The sequence below is a fragment of the Neofelis nebulosa genome, chromosome 11 (assembly GCF_028018385.1).
Source record: "Neofelis nebulosa isolate mNeoNeb1 chromosome 11, mNeoNeb1.pri, whole genome shotgun sequence".
Lineage (NCBI taxonomy): Eukaryota > Metazoa > Chordata > Mammalia > Carnivora > Felidae > Neofelis > Neofelis nebulosa.
The window spans coordinates 36880118-36894419 of NC_080792.1; the positions used below are offsets into that span (position 1 = coordinate 36880118).

Below are 14302 nucleotides of genomic sequence, written 5' to 3' on the forward strand. Positions count from 1 at the left end.
AAGAAAGTTATAAAGATAAAAAAGAGGAAGTAACACTTCCAAACTCATTTTACAAGGCCAGGATTATCCTGTTACCAAAACCAGATAAAGACACCCCCCACCCCACCCCCACACACACATTACAGGCTAATATCCCTAATGAACATTGTTGTAAAAATCCTCAATAAGATATTAGCAAACCAAATTCAGTAATGCATTAAAAGGATCATAAACCATCATCAAGTGGGATTTATTCCAGGGACTCAAGGATAGTTCAACATCCATAAATCAATCAACATGATATACCATATTAACAAAGTATAAAAATCATATCACCATCTCAATAGGTGCAGTAAAACATCTGACAAAATTCAACATCCTTTTGTGATGAAAACTTTCAAAAAAAAAGTGAGTATAGAAGGAAATACTTCAAAAAGAAAAAAACAGAAGGAAATACCTCAATATAATAAAGGCCATATAAGAAAACCCCATCATACTCAATAGTGAGAAGCTGAAAGCTTTTCCTCTAAGATCAGGAACAGATAAGGATGCCCACTCTCATCACTTTTAATCAATATAGTATTGAAAGTCCTAGCCACAGCAATTAGGCAAGTAAAAGAAACAAAAGGCATCCAAATTGGGAAGGAAGAATTCATTCACAGATGATGTGATACTATATAAAGGCCTACAGATGCTATTTAAAAAAATGATCAGAATAAGTGAATTCAGTAAAGTTGCAGGATGCAAAATTAGCATACGGAAATCAGTTGTGTTTCTATATACTAATAATGAGCTCCCAGAAAGAAAAACTAGAAAACAATGCCATTTACCATTGCATTAACAAACACCTAGGATTAAATTTAACCAATGAGGTGAAAGACCTATGTTCTAAAAACTATAAAACACTGATGAAAGAAATTGAAGATGACACAAATAAATGGAAAGATATACCAGGCTGATGGAGTGGAAGAACACTGTTAAAATGTCCACAGTACCCAAAGTAAGCTAGAGATTCAATGCAGTCTCCATCAAAATACCAATGGCATTTTCACAGACTTAGAAAAAAAGAATCCTAAAATTTGCATAGAACCAAAGAAGAGCCCAAATAGCCAAAGCAATCTTGAGAAGGACAAACAAAGCTAGAGGTATCATGCTTCCTGATTTCAAACTATACTACAAAGCTACAGTAACAACAACAGCATGGTACAGGCACAAAAACAGATACATAGATCAACAGAATAGAATAGACATAAACCCATGCTTATGTGGTCAATAAGTCACTGACAAAGCAGGTAAGAACATACAATGGACAAAAGACAGTCTCCTCAATAAATGGTGATGGGAAAACGGGACAGCTACATGCAAAAGAATGAAACTGTACCACTATCTTAGACCATATACAAAAAGAAACTCAAAATGAAGTAAAGACTTGAATGTAAGACCGGAAACCACAAAATTCCTAGAAGAAAACAGGCAATAAGCTCTTTGACATCAACCCCAGCAATATTTTTTTGGACCAGTCTCCTCAGGCAAGGTTAACAAAAGCAAAAATAAACGAGTGGGACCACATCCAACTAAAAATCTTTTGTAGAGAAAAGGGAGCCATCAACAAAACAAAAAAGGCAACCTACCGACTGGGAGAAGATCCTTGCAAATCATACATCCAATAAGGGGTTAATATCCAAAATACATAAAGAACCTCCACAGCTTCTCAAACAACCCAATTAAAAAGTGAGCAGAGGACTTAAACAGACATTCTCCCAAAGAAAACATCCAGATGGCCAACACACACATGAAAAATCCTCAACATCGCAAATCATCAGGGAAACACAAATCAAAACCACAGTGAGATATCCCCTTACGCTGATCAGGATTGGCTGTTATCAAGAAGGCAAGAAATAATACGTGTTAGTGAGGATGTGGGAAAAGGGGAAACTTTGTGCACTGTTGGAGGGAACATAAATTGGTGCAGTCTGGAAAACAGTACAGAGATTCCTCAAAAATTGAAAAAAAGAACTACCATATGATCAGCAATCCACTTCTGGGTATTTCTCCAAAGAAAATGAAACCACCAATTCAAAGAGATAAATGCACCCCTATGTTTACTGTCAGTTTTCTTTATAGCCAAGATACGGAAGCAACCTGAGTGGCCGCTGATAGATGAGTGGATAAAGAAGATGTGGTACACATATACAATGGAATACTACTCAGCCATAAAACAGAATACAACCTTGTCGTTTGCAGCAACATGGATGGACAATGAGGGTATAATGCTAAGGGAAATGAGACAGAGAAAGACAGATACCCTACTATTTCACTTATATGTGGAATGTGAAAAACAAAACAAACCCAAAAAACAGACTCATAGACACCAGAAACCAGCTGTTGGTTACCAGATTAGGGAGGAGGTCCAAAGTCAGGGGAAATAGAAGAAGGGGATTAAGAGGCACACACTTCCAGTTATAAAATAAGTAAGTCATGGGGATGTAATGTACAGCCTAGGGAATACAGTCAATAATACTGTAATAACTTTGTATGGTACAGGTAACTAGACTTACTGTGGCTATTTCCTAACATACAAAACTAATGAATCACTATGATATACACCTGAAACTAATAGGATGTTGGATGCCAACTATACCTCAATTTTAAAAACAAATATTGAGTTACAAACAGAAAAGTAGTGCATGGGGTGCCTGGGTGGCTCAGTTGGTTGAGCGTCCGACTTCAGCTCAGGTCACGATCTCACAGTTCATGAGCTCGAGCCCCGTGTGGCCTCTGTGCTGACAGCTCAGAGCCTGGAGCCTGCTTTGGGTTCTGTGTCTCCCTCTCTCTGGCCCTCCCCTTCTCAAAAAATTTAAAGAAAGAAAAGCAGTGCAAATCATACACAAATCAAAATTATTTGAAAAAAAGCCCAACAAAATAGGCAATCTACTAGTTAATCTATAATTACAAACAAAAATTATTCAATAACAAAGGGAAATACCTATTGGAACAGAGGAAGTTAAAATCACTCATAAGAGATTTATCTATCTCTTTGCTAGTCCATTTAAAATTCCAGAAGAAATGAATAATTTCCTCATAAAATATAATTTAGCAAAATTGATCCCACTAAATATAAGAAGTTTAAGTAGACCAATCACCATAGAAAAAAACAGTTACCAAAGACTTTTTTTCTTCCCCCCAACAATGCATGCGTGCACATGCGCACGCACACATACTCCTCTTCCTCGCACAGGCCCACACGTTGGATAGAATTTCCCAAATTTCCCAAGGGAATTCTATCAAATCATCAAAGACCAGAGACAAGGGCAGAGAGAAAGAATACAATCTTCTAAATGTTTTTATAAATCAAGAATAAAAGTGATACTTAAACATAAAAAGGATCAGGGGCGCCTGGGTGGTGCAGTCGGTTAAGCGTCCGACTTCAGCCAGGTCACGATCTCGCGGTCTGTGAGTTCGAGCCCCGCGTCAGGCTCTGGGCTGATGGCTCGGAGCCTGGAGCCTGTTTCCGATTCTGTGTCTCCCTCTCTCTCTGCCCCTCCCCCGTTCATGCTCTGTCTCTCTCTGTCCCAAAAATAAATAAAAAACATTGAAAAAAAAATAAAAAAAAAACATAAAAAGGATCACATACCCACAGGAAAAGAAAAGTACAAGAATACTCGAGGTCGCATGGTTTGTCATGGCAACAAAAGTTCAAACCAACCAACACCCATTGAGAGAACAGCAAATAAGTAAACTGTCCTACAGTCACCAGCAGTGAAAATGAATACACGAGAAATCCACACAACATGGGTAGGTTTCAAAAACAATAAGCCGACGAGAAATTGTAGAAGGATACAAACGATAGGTTTCCCTTTATAAAAAATTTGGGAACAGTACGCTGTTTAGGGATACAGATTGGGAGAAAGGAATTAAAACAGCTGAACTAAGACCTCCTCACTCCTTCTATAAAGCAATGAGTCTGGGGAAAGAAAGAAGGCAAGTGACTCCTTCTAATCTTTTGTAAGTATGCTAATAACCAGACTACCTAATAAACAACCTAATACTATTTGCTAAAATGAGAGCTCTTGTTTCTGGAATTGCTCTTAACAGGATGGGACTGGTTAAGGATCACCTGACTAAGGACTACCTATGGTGCAGAATGTATGGGCTCACGAGCCATCATTCTCTACGCTATGTAGTAGAGAGGTCTCATAACCGAATACTACTCACTGGGCAGCGGGGGCGGGGAGGGGACCTGTGATCCTCACTTGGAGACCTCACCTATTTTCTGGGTCAGAGAGCATATGTCTGATGCATGAGGAAAAGACCTGGGAGTCCAGGGATGACCCAGACCCCTCCCTGTTTCCTCTGCACCTCTATAGTCTGTACTCTTGAAATTATTAGCATAGCTAGATTAGTACAGCTAGTTATCTGTCAGCTCTGATTTAATAATCTGACCCTTTGAGTTAGTTCAATCATTTATCACAGGATAAGAGCTTTTCAGGTAAAAGTATAAAGAAAACAAAAGAATAGTGCTGGGGTTGGTGGGGTGACACCAGGGAGGGCTACAAAGGATACTTCCCACCAGGGAGGGCTACAAAGTTACTGGTAATGTTTTAGTTCTTAAATACATGAGTGTATCAGTCAGGATTCTCCATAGAATAAATAGGACATGCATGGAGACTGACTATAAAGAATTGCCTTGCATGATTGTGGAGGCTGAGAAGACCCAAGATTGGCAGTCCAAAGGCCTGAGAACCAACGGTGTTAGTTTCAGATGGAGTTCAAAGGTAGTGGTCACCTATGTCCCAGCTCCTGAGCATCAGGCGGAGAGAATTTGTTCAACAGATAGGCTGAGGTCTGCCCACACTGGCAAGGGCAATCTTCTTTACTTCATCTACCAACTCAAGTGTTAATTTCATCCAGAAACCCCCTCACAGACACACACAGAATAATATTGGACCAAATATCTGAACACCTTGTGGCCCAGTCAAGTTGACACAGAAAATTAACCATCACAAGGGGTGCTTGTTTCATTGTTCTTTGAATAACAGGTATATGCTAAGTTCGTGAAGGACATGAACTCGATGCTAAAAGTAGTAAGCAAATGCAATTTGACAAAAGGAAGACGGTGAATACAGAACAATTTCTGAAAAGGTTGGTATGAAGGAGAAGAGGGAGACAGGGAGGTAGCTTGACAGGTCAGAAGTGGAACAGCATTATATGGGGTGTAACCCATATAATGGGGATAATGTATGAAAACTTCTATTTGACAAATAGAGTATATAAAGAATACTCAGAATATATAAAGAACTCCTACAACCCATGAGTAACAAAACCACCCAATTAAAAAACATCCAAAGGATGGGGGCAGCAGGGTGGCTCAGTTGGTTAAGTGACTCTTCATTTTGGCTCAGCTCATGACCTCAGGGTCATGACATCGAGCCCCAGGTTGGGCTCCGAGATGGGCAGGGAGCCTGCTTAAGATTCTCTCTCTCTCTCTCTCTCTCTCTCTCTCTCTCCCTCTGCCCCTCCCCTGCTCTCATGAGCCCTCTCTCTCTTTCTCTAAATAAACAAACAAAACAAGACAAACTTTAAAAATGAGCAAAAGATCTGAATAGACATTTCTCCACAGAAAATATAAAAATGGCCAGTAGGCACATGGAAAGATGCTCAATGTCATTAATCATTGGGGAAATGTAAATCATGACCAAAATGTGTACCACTTCACACTCCACTGAAATGGCTATAATTTTTTTAAAAAGACAATAATGAGCATTGAGGAGGATGAAGAGAAATGGGAAGCCTCATTACACTGTCGGTAGGAAAGTAAAATGGTGCAGCCTCTGTGGAAAATAGTCTGGCAACTCCTCAAACAGCTAAACATCAAGTTACCATATGACCGGCAATTTTACCTAGACATATACCTGAGAGAATTGAAAGTATATGTCCCCACAGAAAGTTGTACACGCACGTTCACAGCAGCACTATTTGTATTAGCCAAACTGATGGAAATAACCCCAATGTCCATCAAGTGATGAACAGGGAAATAAAATACGGTGTTATCCAAGCAACGGAATATTAGCACAAAAAGGAACAAAGTACAGATACATACCAAAATATGGATAAACCCTGAAAATATGTTAAGTGAAAGCTAGTCACAAAAGTCACATGTTGTGCAGTCCCATTTATAGGAAAAGTCTAGAAAAGGCAAATCCATACAGAGAGTAGATTAGTGGTTTGGGGACAGGAAGTTTGGGGGGAAGGGAATAACGGAAAGTGTCTGCTAACAGGTATGGGGTTTCTTTTTGGGTTGATGAGTGCATTCTGGAATATGATAGAGGTGATGGTACGCAACCTTGTGAACATGCTAAAAACCCCTGGACTTTACAATTTTAAGTGGTTACTTCTGTGGTATGTGAATATCAAGGGGAAAACAGGGAAATGTCACAGATGGAACGTCCTCAGCTATAGCCTCATTCACACATTATGGGTAAGCACGTGTCTAAAGCAACAAGCTTTCCTGTTCAGTCACACACCCAAGCGGAATCAGATCTCTGGATTCTGCCCCCTTCTGGTCATGGAAGGAAACCGAGACAGTGAGGATCAACAGTAAGGAATGCGATTTGCTACTCACAAAGGGTGCTCTAACCTTCAATTAGAGGCCAGACAATAGTTACATCAGATAAGTAACTTTAATAAAGGGGCATGGGACCTAAAACTAACCCACAGCAAACAATCTGAACTCAAGTCAACAAAGCCATAAAGCCATGATGTATAACCCAAATCAAGGCCACCTTCATGGAAGTGGGATGGGTGCGACTGTAGAGGGCTCCGGGCTCACACTCTGCGGGGCTCCGTGGTTTAATGCTCTTTTACCAACTTGAAATTCTTACTAATTCTATCTTTAAACTTGCGTTTTAGAAGTGATGTCCAATGGAACAGTGGAGCAGGTGCACAAGTCAGGGAAGTAGATACAAATACGTATGTCTGCCATTCCCTGCACCCATGAGCCTAGAGTGACGGTAGGTGCACAATATGTGAGAATTCAGGGAGCCTCCAACAGAGTACAAGGTAAGTGTGTTACCTTGTAACTAAGCAGAGGTACTGAGAGCCTTGGAGGCCCCCCGTGCAAACAAGAACTGGCTTTGAATGCAGACAGATGGCAACCCAAGGGTCCTACGAAATCCTTTCTCACCCAGGTTATTCTGCAGTACAAGCCAACCACTTACACTGAAATGACATAGAAAAAAATGGAAAGATATGGTGGCCCACGGTTCCTTTTCCTTTCAGCCCTTCTGTACTCACCAGTAACGTGAAGATGGAGTGCTGATAGAAGGAACGTACACCAAGAAATGAAATAAAAATAGCTCAGTTCGTCTTATATAGCGTTTACACTGTTCCGGCAGAAACAAAACGCATAGGCATGTAGGAAGGAGCTACAAAATGGAAATTGTATGATTCTGCGTGGAAGTTAAACGCTCTTATGTTTGCATTTTAAACTGGCATTCGTCGTACAATATAAAGAACAGTAAAATCTATGCTAAAACTTAAAAAATTCAATTTTTACATCCTTACAGTGGCATTAAATAGCAAATAGACCATAAAACCCCATAACGAGGCAAGAGAGATTGCAGAAGAAAGGGAAAAGCTGGGTAGTATCTTTAACTGTAAGCCAGTGATCCTGCGTCTCCTCCATCAGGGGTTCTCACATTTGAGGATGGCCAGAGACACCGGGAGGCCTCCACAACATGGATCGCCAGACCTCCTCTTGGACCCTCTGATTCAGGGGGTCTGGGCTGGGGCCCCAGAACCTGCATTTTGTGAAGCTCCCAGGTGGTGTGGACGCTGCTATACCACACTCATGACAACCGGTCTAGAATATGTTTATCTCAGCCTCTGGCGTGTGTCCAAGCTAGGCAATGCCATACAAAAGGAGTGTGCCGTTACCTCATACATGTTCAATTGCTCTGCCAAGTCCAGGTCGGTCCCTTTCTTGTTCAAGTGCCGCTGGGACACGGCCGCAATGCCCAGCTCCTCCAGGCAGTCCACCACATCGTAGAAGCTGTCTTGGTCTGGCAATCCTGACAGCGTCTGGATGAAGAAAGAACAGGACACAAACACGTCTTAGGGGACTGTCTCAAGGCTTTCAAAGCATTTTTTTGCAGGGGAGCCAGTAAGCCAGGATTATAACTCTATGGGACAAAGCAAGACAGATGACAAGATCATTTGAGAAAAAAACTCTTAGGGTGGTAGCAGAATGCACTCCAAGAGCCCACTCCCTGGTATACAGGTACTGTCTAATCCCCTTGAGCGTAAGCAGGACACTTCCAGAGTTAAATTACATTATATTGCAAAAGTGAACAGATTTTCCAGGTATCATTCAGGTCCCAAGTCAGCTGACTTTGAGTTAAAGGGAAGATTAACCTGGGTGGGTGGGCCCGACCTAATCAGGTGGGTCTTTTTAAAAGCAGGTTTAGGCATTTCCGGAGCTCAGAGACGAGTAGATTATCCTGCTGGCCACGAAGAAGGCAATGAGCCACCATGAGTTCTCCAGCTGCAAGGAAATGAGCTCTGCCAACAACCACAAAAGCTTGGAAGAGGATCCCGAACCTCAGACCAGACTCCAGTCCTGGTCGACACCTTGACTACAGCTTTGTGAGATTCTGAGCAGAGGACCCAGCTAGGCGGTGCCTGGAACCGGTCCCATGGAAATTGTGAGCTGATAAGTCTGTGTTGTTTTAAGCTGCTAAATTTGTGGTAATTTGTTACCTAACATGCTCAGTGATTAGAAACTCCTGTTACGGTCAATCTACCAACAGCTGGAGTTAAAGCAATTTAATGATTCCTTTTTCTTTCAATTTGGTAGACCTTCCCCTTGGTCTATGAAATTTAAGCAAACATGAGAAATTTCAAAGCAGCAACCAAGAGACAAAAAGATAGCCCACGAAAGGGGGCGAGGTGGGGGGAAGCTGACTTCTCTTTGAATTCTGTGTCTCTTAAAAGAAAGATGATCTCAGAGCAGGCTTCTGCTCAGAACTGGAGGGACCTTGAGGTTATTTACTGCAAGTCCTTATCTTAGGAATAGGGAGATGAGAGCTGGGGAGGAAAGGGATTTGCCTGAGGGAACAAGAAGTTCCTGCCGACCTGGGACAAAAGCCTAGCCTCTCCTCACACACTCATGCTTCTACACAAATTATTCTGGCCTGGAATCTCCAACACAGGTTTTTACTCCCTATTTCACTGCCTTTACATTTCCAAGAACCCTACAGATAGATTTCAAACTTATTTGAACTCTCGGAAAAGAAAAAACCAACACTGTCTTAAGACCGACGTCTCCAACACTTCTATTTGGGGGCTATTAACATTGGAAAGAATGTCTCCATTCGTAACACAAATAATGGCTTGCTCCTTTCTATGCTGACCAAAGAGGACACAACTCAGTGCTGTTGAGATCAGAAATGAAGGAAAAATAACTAGAATGCAAGAGCTTAATTAACCAGGGGCCCCAGCAAGGACCCAGAACAGGAGGCTGTGAACCAGTCAGACTCCATAACAAACAGGTGCTCCCAGGCAAGCGGCCAAGTGTGAAGGCACCCGCCAGCGCCTGCAGGTGCCAGGTGAGGTGGGGCCTCTGCCTTAGCAGGCAACCACAATCCTGAGCTGTCCCCGGCTCCTGAGGCTAACTGAAAAACTATGCAGCCGTTCAAAGAATCCTATCATCAGAACAATCCATCTTTTGGTTTTAGTAAAAACCCTTGAACTTGTTAAAAGATGAGGAAGTGGAAATGGGGCCCAAGGCCAAGGACAGGGCTGGTGATCAGAGATGCCCTGACTGCAATTTGAGGAACCCAGGTGAGGTGATATTTAGTGTTTGATTGACAACTTCCTACTCAACAGTGTGGGGGCCACGATGAAGCAGACAGAAGCCTCCTCACCTCTCAGTTCCCTTCCCTTTTTTCCCTGAGAGTCAACCAAAGTTCTTACAGAACTTAGCCCAGGGAGTTAAATTCCTGAACCTAATTCCTGAACCTAATTCCTGTGGCCTTAGCAAGTCCAACCATGATGCCAGCCGGGGGGGGGGGGGGGGGGGGGACGTGGAGTACTATTAAATAAACAATTAGGTCCATAGAACTGAACAGATTCAGGGAGACTTGCTCAAAATAGGTCCGGAAGTGAGGGTATTAAGAGGTCATTTGTCACTTCCACTGTGACATTTTGGGCTGGAGCCAAGCCCACATACCAACCCCTTTCATGTGTGGCTGCAGGGGTAGATGGCCTTTTGCCACAAACAAATATGGCTTCTTTTCTCTACTTGCAGAGGAAGAGGACATTCACCCATTTTCAGCTGATTCTCTAATATCTCCACAAACTGTTCCACGGCTCCACCCCTCCCTGGCCTGTCCTCTCCCAGTTCCACCCGGACACCTCGCCTCTGAATTACCTCCTCCTGGAAGACGTGGCAGCCATTTCAGAAAGTCCGTGAGGCAAATGTCTCTTGATGCCTTGACTTTCAGGTGACACTCCTGACTCCCCTTCCTGATTTCTTTCAGACCCTGTCTTGCCAGGGCTTGTGACACATCAATCTTCACAGGCATCTCTCAGAAGGAGAAAGTTCCGTCCTAAAGGGCATTTTATTTTTCTCTCCTGGGTTCTCACTGGTCGTATCAAATCTTTCTTACAGAATAAAACCAGTGTGGCAAATGCCTGCACACAAATTTTTTTTTAATGTTTTTTTTTGAGAGAGAGAGAGAGAGCATGCAAGCGAGTGAGCAGGGGAGAGGAAGAGAGGGAGACACAGAATCTGAAAGAGGCTCCAGGTTCTGAGCTGTCAGCACAGAGCCCAACGCGGGGCTCGAACTCATGAACTGCGAGATCATGACCTGAGCTGAAGTCGTATGCTTAACCGACTGAGCCACCCAGGCACCCTGTGCACACAGATTTTCATCGAAACATTACTTGTGAAATCCAAAAGCTGTTAAAACCCAAATCTCCTTCAATGGGAGAATAAGTTGTGGTGTATCTGTATCATAGAATACTACACAGCAGCAGAAAGGAGCAACCATTAATACACCCGATAACAGGTAAATCTGAGAGAAGGCAGCCTCAAAGGGTTACATCCTCTCTGAGGCTATTTGATGTTTTGAAAAGGACAAAACTATAGGGATAGTGAATGGTTGTCAGGGGTTGAAAGAGGGAATCAAGATATCACTAGAAAAGGATAACCTGAGAGAGATTTGGGGGGAGATGGAAATGTTCTACATTCTAACTGTGAAGGTTATGCATCACGATACAAGTGTTAAAACCCACACAGCTAAATTCTTTAAAAGTTTATGGTACAGTAATTAACAATAAAAGGAATGTAAAAATAAAGGCAAATACTCAGCATGAATCCCAGCCCTTCCCTGAAAGCTGCAAGCCAGCCCCACAGTAACACCTCTTGTCCCTCATCTACCTCTTCCTGTTCTAACAAGGTGGGCAATATCTGAGCCCCTCAGAGCGGGGGATTCGCTCTGCGGGGACTTCAGCTGGTTGGAGAGAGGGCATGATAGAACTTCTGCTTACAGGATGAGAAGGGGTTACTTTCCGATACTCGTTTAAATCTGATAACATGGGGTGAGGGGTATGGACAAGATTGGTGGGGGTGATTAGCCTGGATCTTGGAAATCCCCCACTAACGTCTCTGTTTAACAAAGAGAGCAAGCGTCAGTCTCAGAGCCATACACAGGCTAAACTTTAGTGCCCCTGTTTTGTCATAAAAATGTTCATGTTTTGAATTCCACATTATTAGTCCATTTTTTATTTGCTTAAAAGAAAACTTAGAAAAGCAATATAGTAATTTCCCAGATTTCAGAGCCTGAATTTTTTCCAGACCCATATTAACATTTCAATTTATTTTTTTTGTTTGTTTGGGATCTCAGAAGATTTTGCTCACTGGGGCAATAAACATGACTAAAATTCAGCAAAAGAAAACAAACCCAGTGTGGATTCTAGTGGTTTATTGACCTTGAGGAAAGGATGACATTTGGAGCAATTGTCCATAGGACGTTCCTCGACCTCCCCGGAGCCAGAACTAACACGAGAAGAGACAGAACTGCCAGAAAAGAAAGAGTAAGCGAGGAATTCCTGGACGTTAAATGCCATCTGATGCCAAAAAGAATGTGACAGGAGCTGGGTCCTCGCCAGCGCCCGGCAGAATGGCCACACCCGCCCCCGCTGTTAGGACCATCGAACCACCCGAGCATGGCCTCCGCCAAGAGGATGGGTAGCATGACAATGGAAACACCAGCCAAGAATGAAAATTCCACTTTTGCTTAAGTCCACATTTTCCAAAACCAATGTCACTGACTGAAAAGGACAGGAAATAGATGACCCTGATCTTAAAAATAAATGAACAGAAAATTGCTTTAAAATTGCATGGTAAGGTATACTCGCCAATTCTTTGAAAACATAAACAAAATTCTTAGGATTATCCTACAGAAAAGGATGCCCATTCCCCACCACGACCATACTAGAATTTCCCGGGTCCTTGTCAACAAAATAGCATTTCATTAAAAAGCAATCCCTGCCAATGTGACCTGGGAGGAAATGTCTGTTTTACTATATATTTATTTTCATCTTAATAGATTTAATGTCCTTCATTTTTCAACTGGGTTCTTGATAAATTGGTAATAGTATAATTTTCTGCCCTGTTTTTTGCAAACCATTTCCCAATGTGCTGCTTGCCCTTAGCTTTTATTTGTGGTTTTCATTTTATAAATAACACCTTTTATAACTTAATGCAGTGAAATATTTAAAAGCCCTTCTCTTTGGAATATTTTTGACACGTTTGATTATTAAAATAATCTTCACCTACCAGAAACAAATTAATCTTCCCCTCTCCTTCTTTTTCTACTGTTTCATGTGTTACATTCAACTCTTTAATCTGTCTGGAATTCATTTCGGTATTGGTCAAAGCACGTATGTTTATTTCCATTTAGCACACCCCCTCCCCAGTCATGAATGAAGCTAACCCATCCCCAGTGATTTCAACCCTAGGGTAAGTTGCTCCGTGAAGTGAGGTCTGTTTCATCTAGCAGCCGAGGAAAGGGCCAGGACCACATTGTTTTAATGTTTAGAGTTTGCATGACATTTTAATATCTAGAAGAAATTACTTCTCATAATGCTTTCTACTATATGTTCCCAGCATCAGGGGAAATGTTTCTCTAGTTATATTTCATGAAGAGATTCTCAGTCTTCTTCTCTGAAGAACCATCCATCACTATAGCTGGTACTATAGGCCTGCACCCAGCAGCTTGAGGAGTGAAGGCAGGCCCACGGGGTGGTTGGTGAGATTCCTGGGGTCTAGGGCACAGCAATCTGCAGGAGACACCCCTCCAACACACACACCACCTCAGTTATAAGGAGGAAGGGACACCAGTCCCGAGGGTGGGCTGGCTCAGGGCAGTGTGGGGTCAGCACCACCTCTAGGGATGGATGCTGAAGACTGATATTACCCTGCCAGGTGGTGACCAGGAGGGATGGGTTGGGAGGGAGGAGAGCATAAGGGTGATGTCACTTTCATAAAAGGAGAATGAGACCCACTCCCAGCAGTCAGAATTCAATACACAGTGGAACAAGAGTGCCTTCATTCCTCCTGGATTGTACACTATTTTCATAGGGTAACACTTGCTCATTTATGCTCTTACAGAAAAATGTTTTCAAGGGGACATCTTGATGGGAAAAGCGGTCAGAAAATTCTCACTGCCATCTCTCTGGTTTTGTTAGAAAAGACCATGCACACACATCGTATGTGGGCAGAAAGGGTTTTCTCTCGCAAAGAAGAACACCGTAGCCATGGTTCCAGCCACCATGATGGGGGTGGTCTTTGCTCAGGGGGCAGATTTTAGATTTTCACATCGTATTAGTTCCCTGGGGCTACTCTAACAACATACCACAAACTAGGAGCTTAAAACAGCAGAAATTTGTTCTCTCACAGTTTGAGACTGGAAGTCTGTTATCAAAGTGTCAGCAGAGCCATGCTCTCTCTGAAGGCTCTAGAGGATGATCCTTCCTTGCATCATCCTTGGCATTCCTTAGCTAAGAGATGTATTCTCCACTCTCGGACTGCTTACACATGGCTGTCTTCCTCATATGCATGTGCATACATCATCTCCCCTCTATGTGTATACCTCTCTTTTCCTCTTCTAGGGACATCAGTCATATGGGATTAGGGTCCACCCTAACGACCTCATCTTACCTTGATTGCATCTGCAAAGACTCTCTTTCCAAATAAGGTCACATTCATAGGTATTCACAGGGATTAAGACTTCAACATATCTTTTAAGGGGACATAATT

General features: G+C 42.4%; 1 protein-coding gene across 14 annotated transcripts in view; it reads right to left on the reverse strand.

Annotated features, from left to right (window-relative positions):
• FHOD3 (formin homology 2 domain containing 3) overlaps positions 1-14302 on the reverse strand; it is a 471816-nt gene that overhangs the window by 157436 nt on the left and 300078 nt on the right. For all 14 annotated transcript variants that reach the window (XM_058692315.1, XM_058692316.1, XM_058692314.1 and 11 more), the window contains one exon: positions 7915-8058. In XM_058692315.1, the coding sequence (XP_058548298.1) occupies positions 7915-8058 (144 nt within the window). The remainder of the gene's footprint in view (positions 1-7914; positions 8059-14302) is intronic.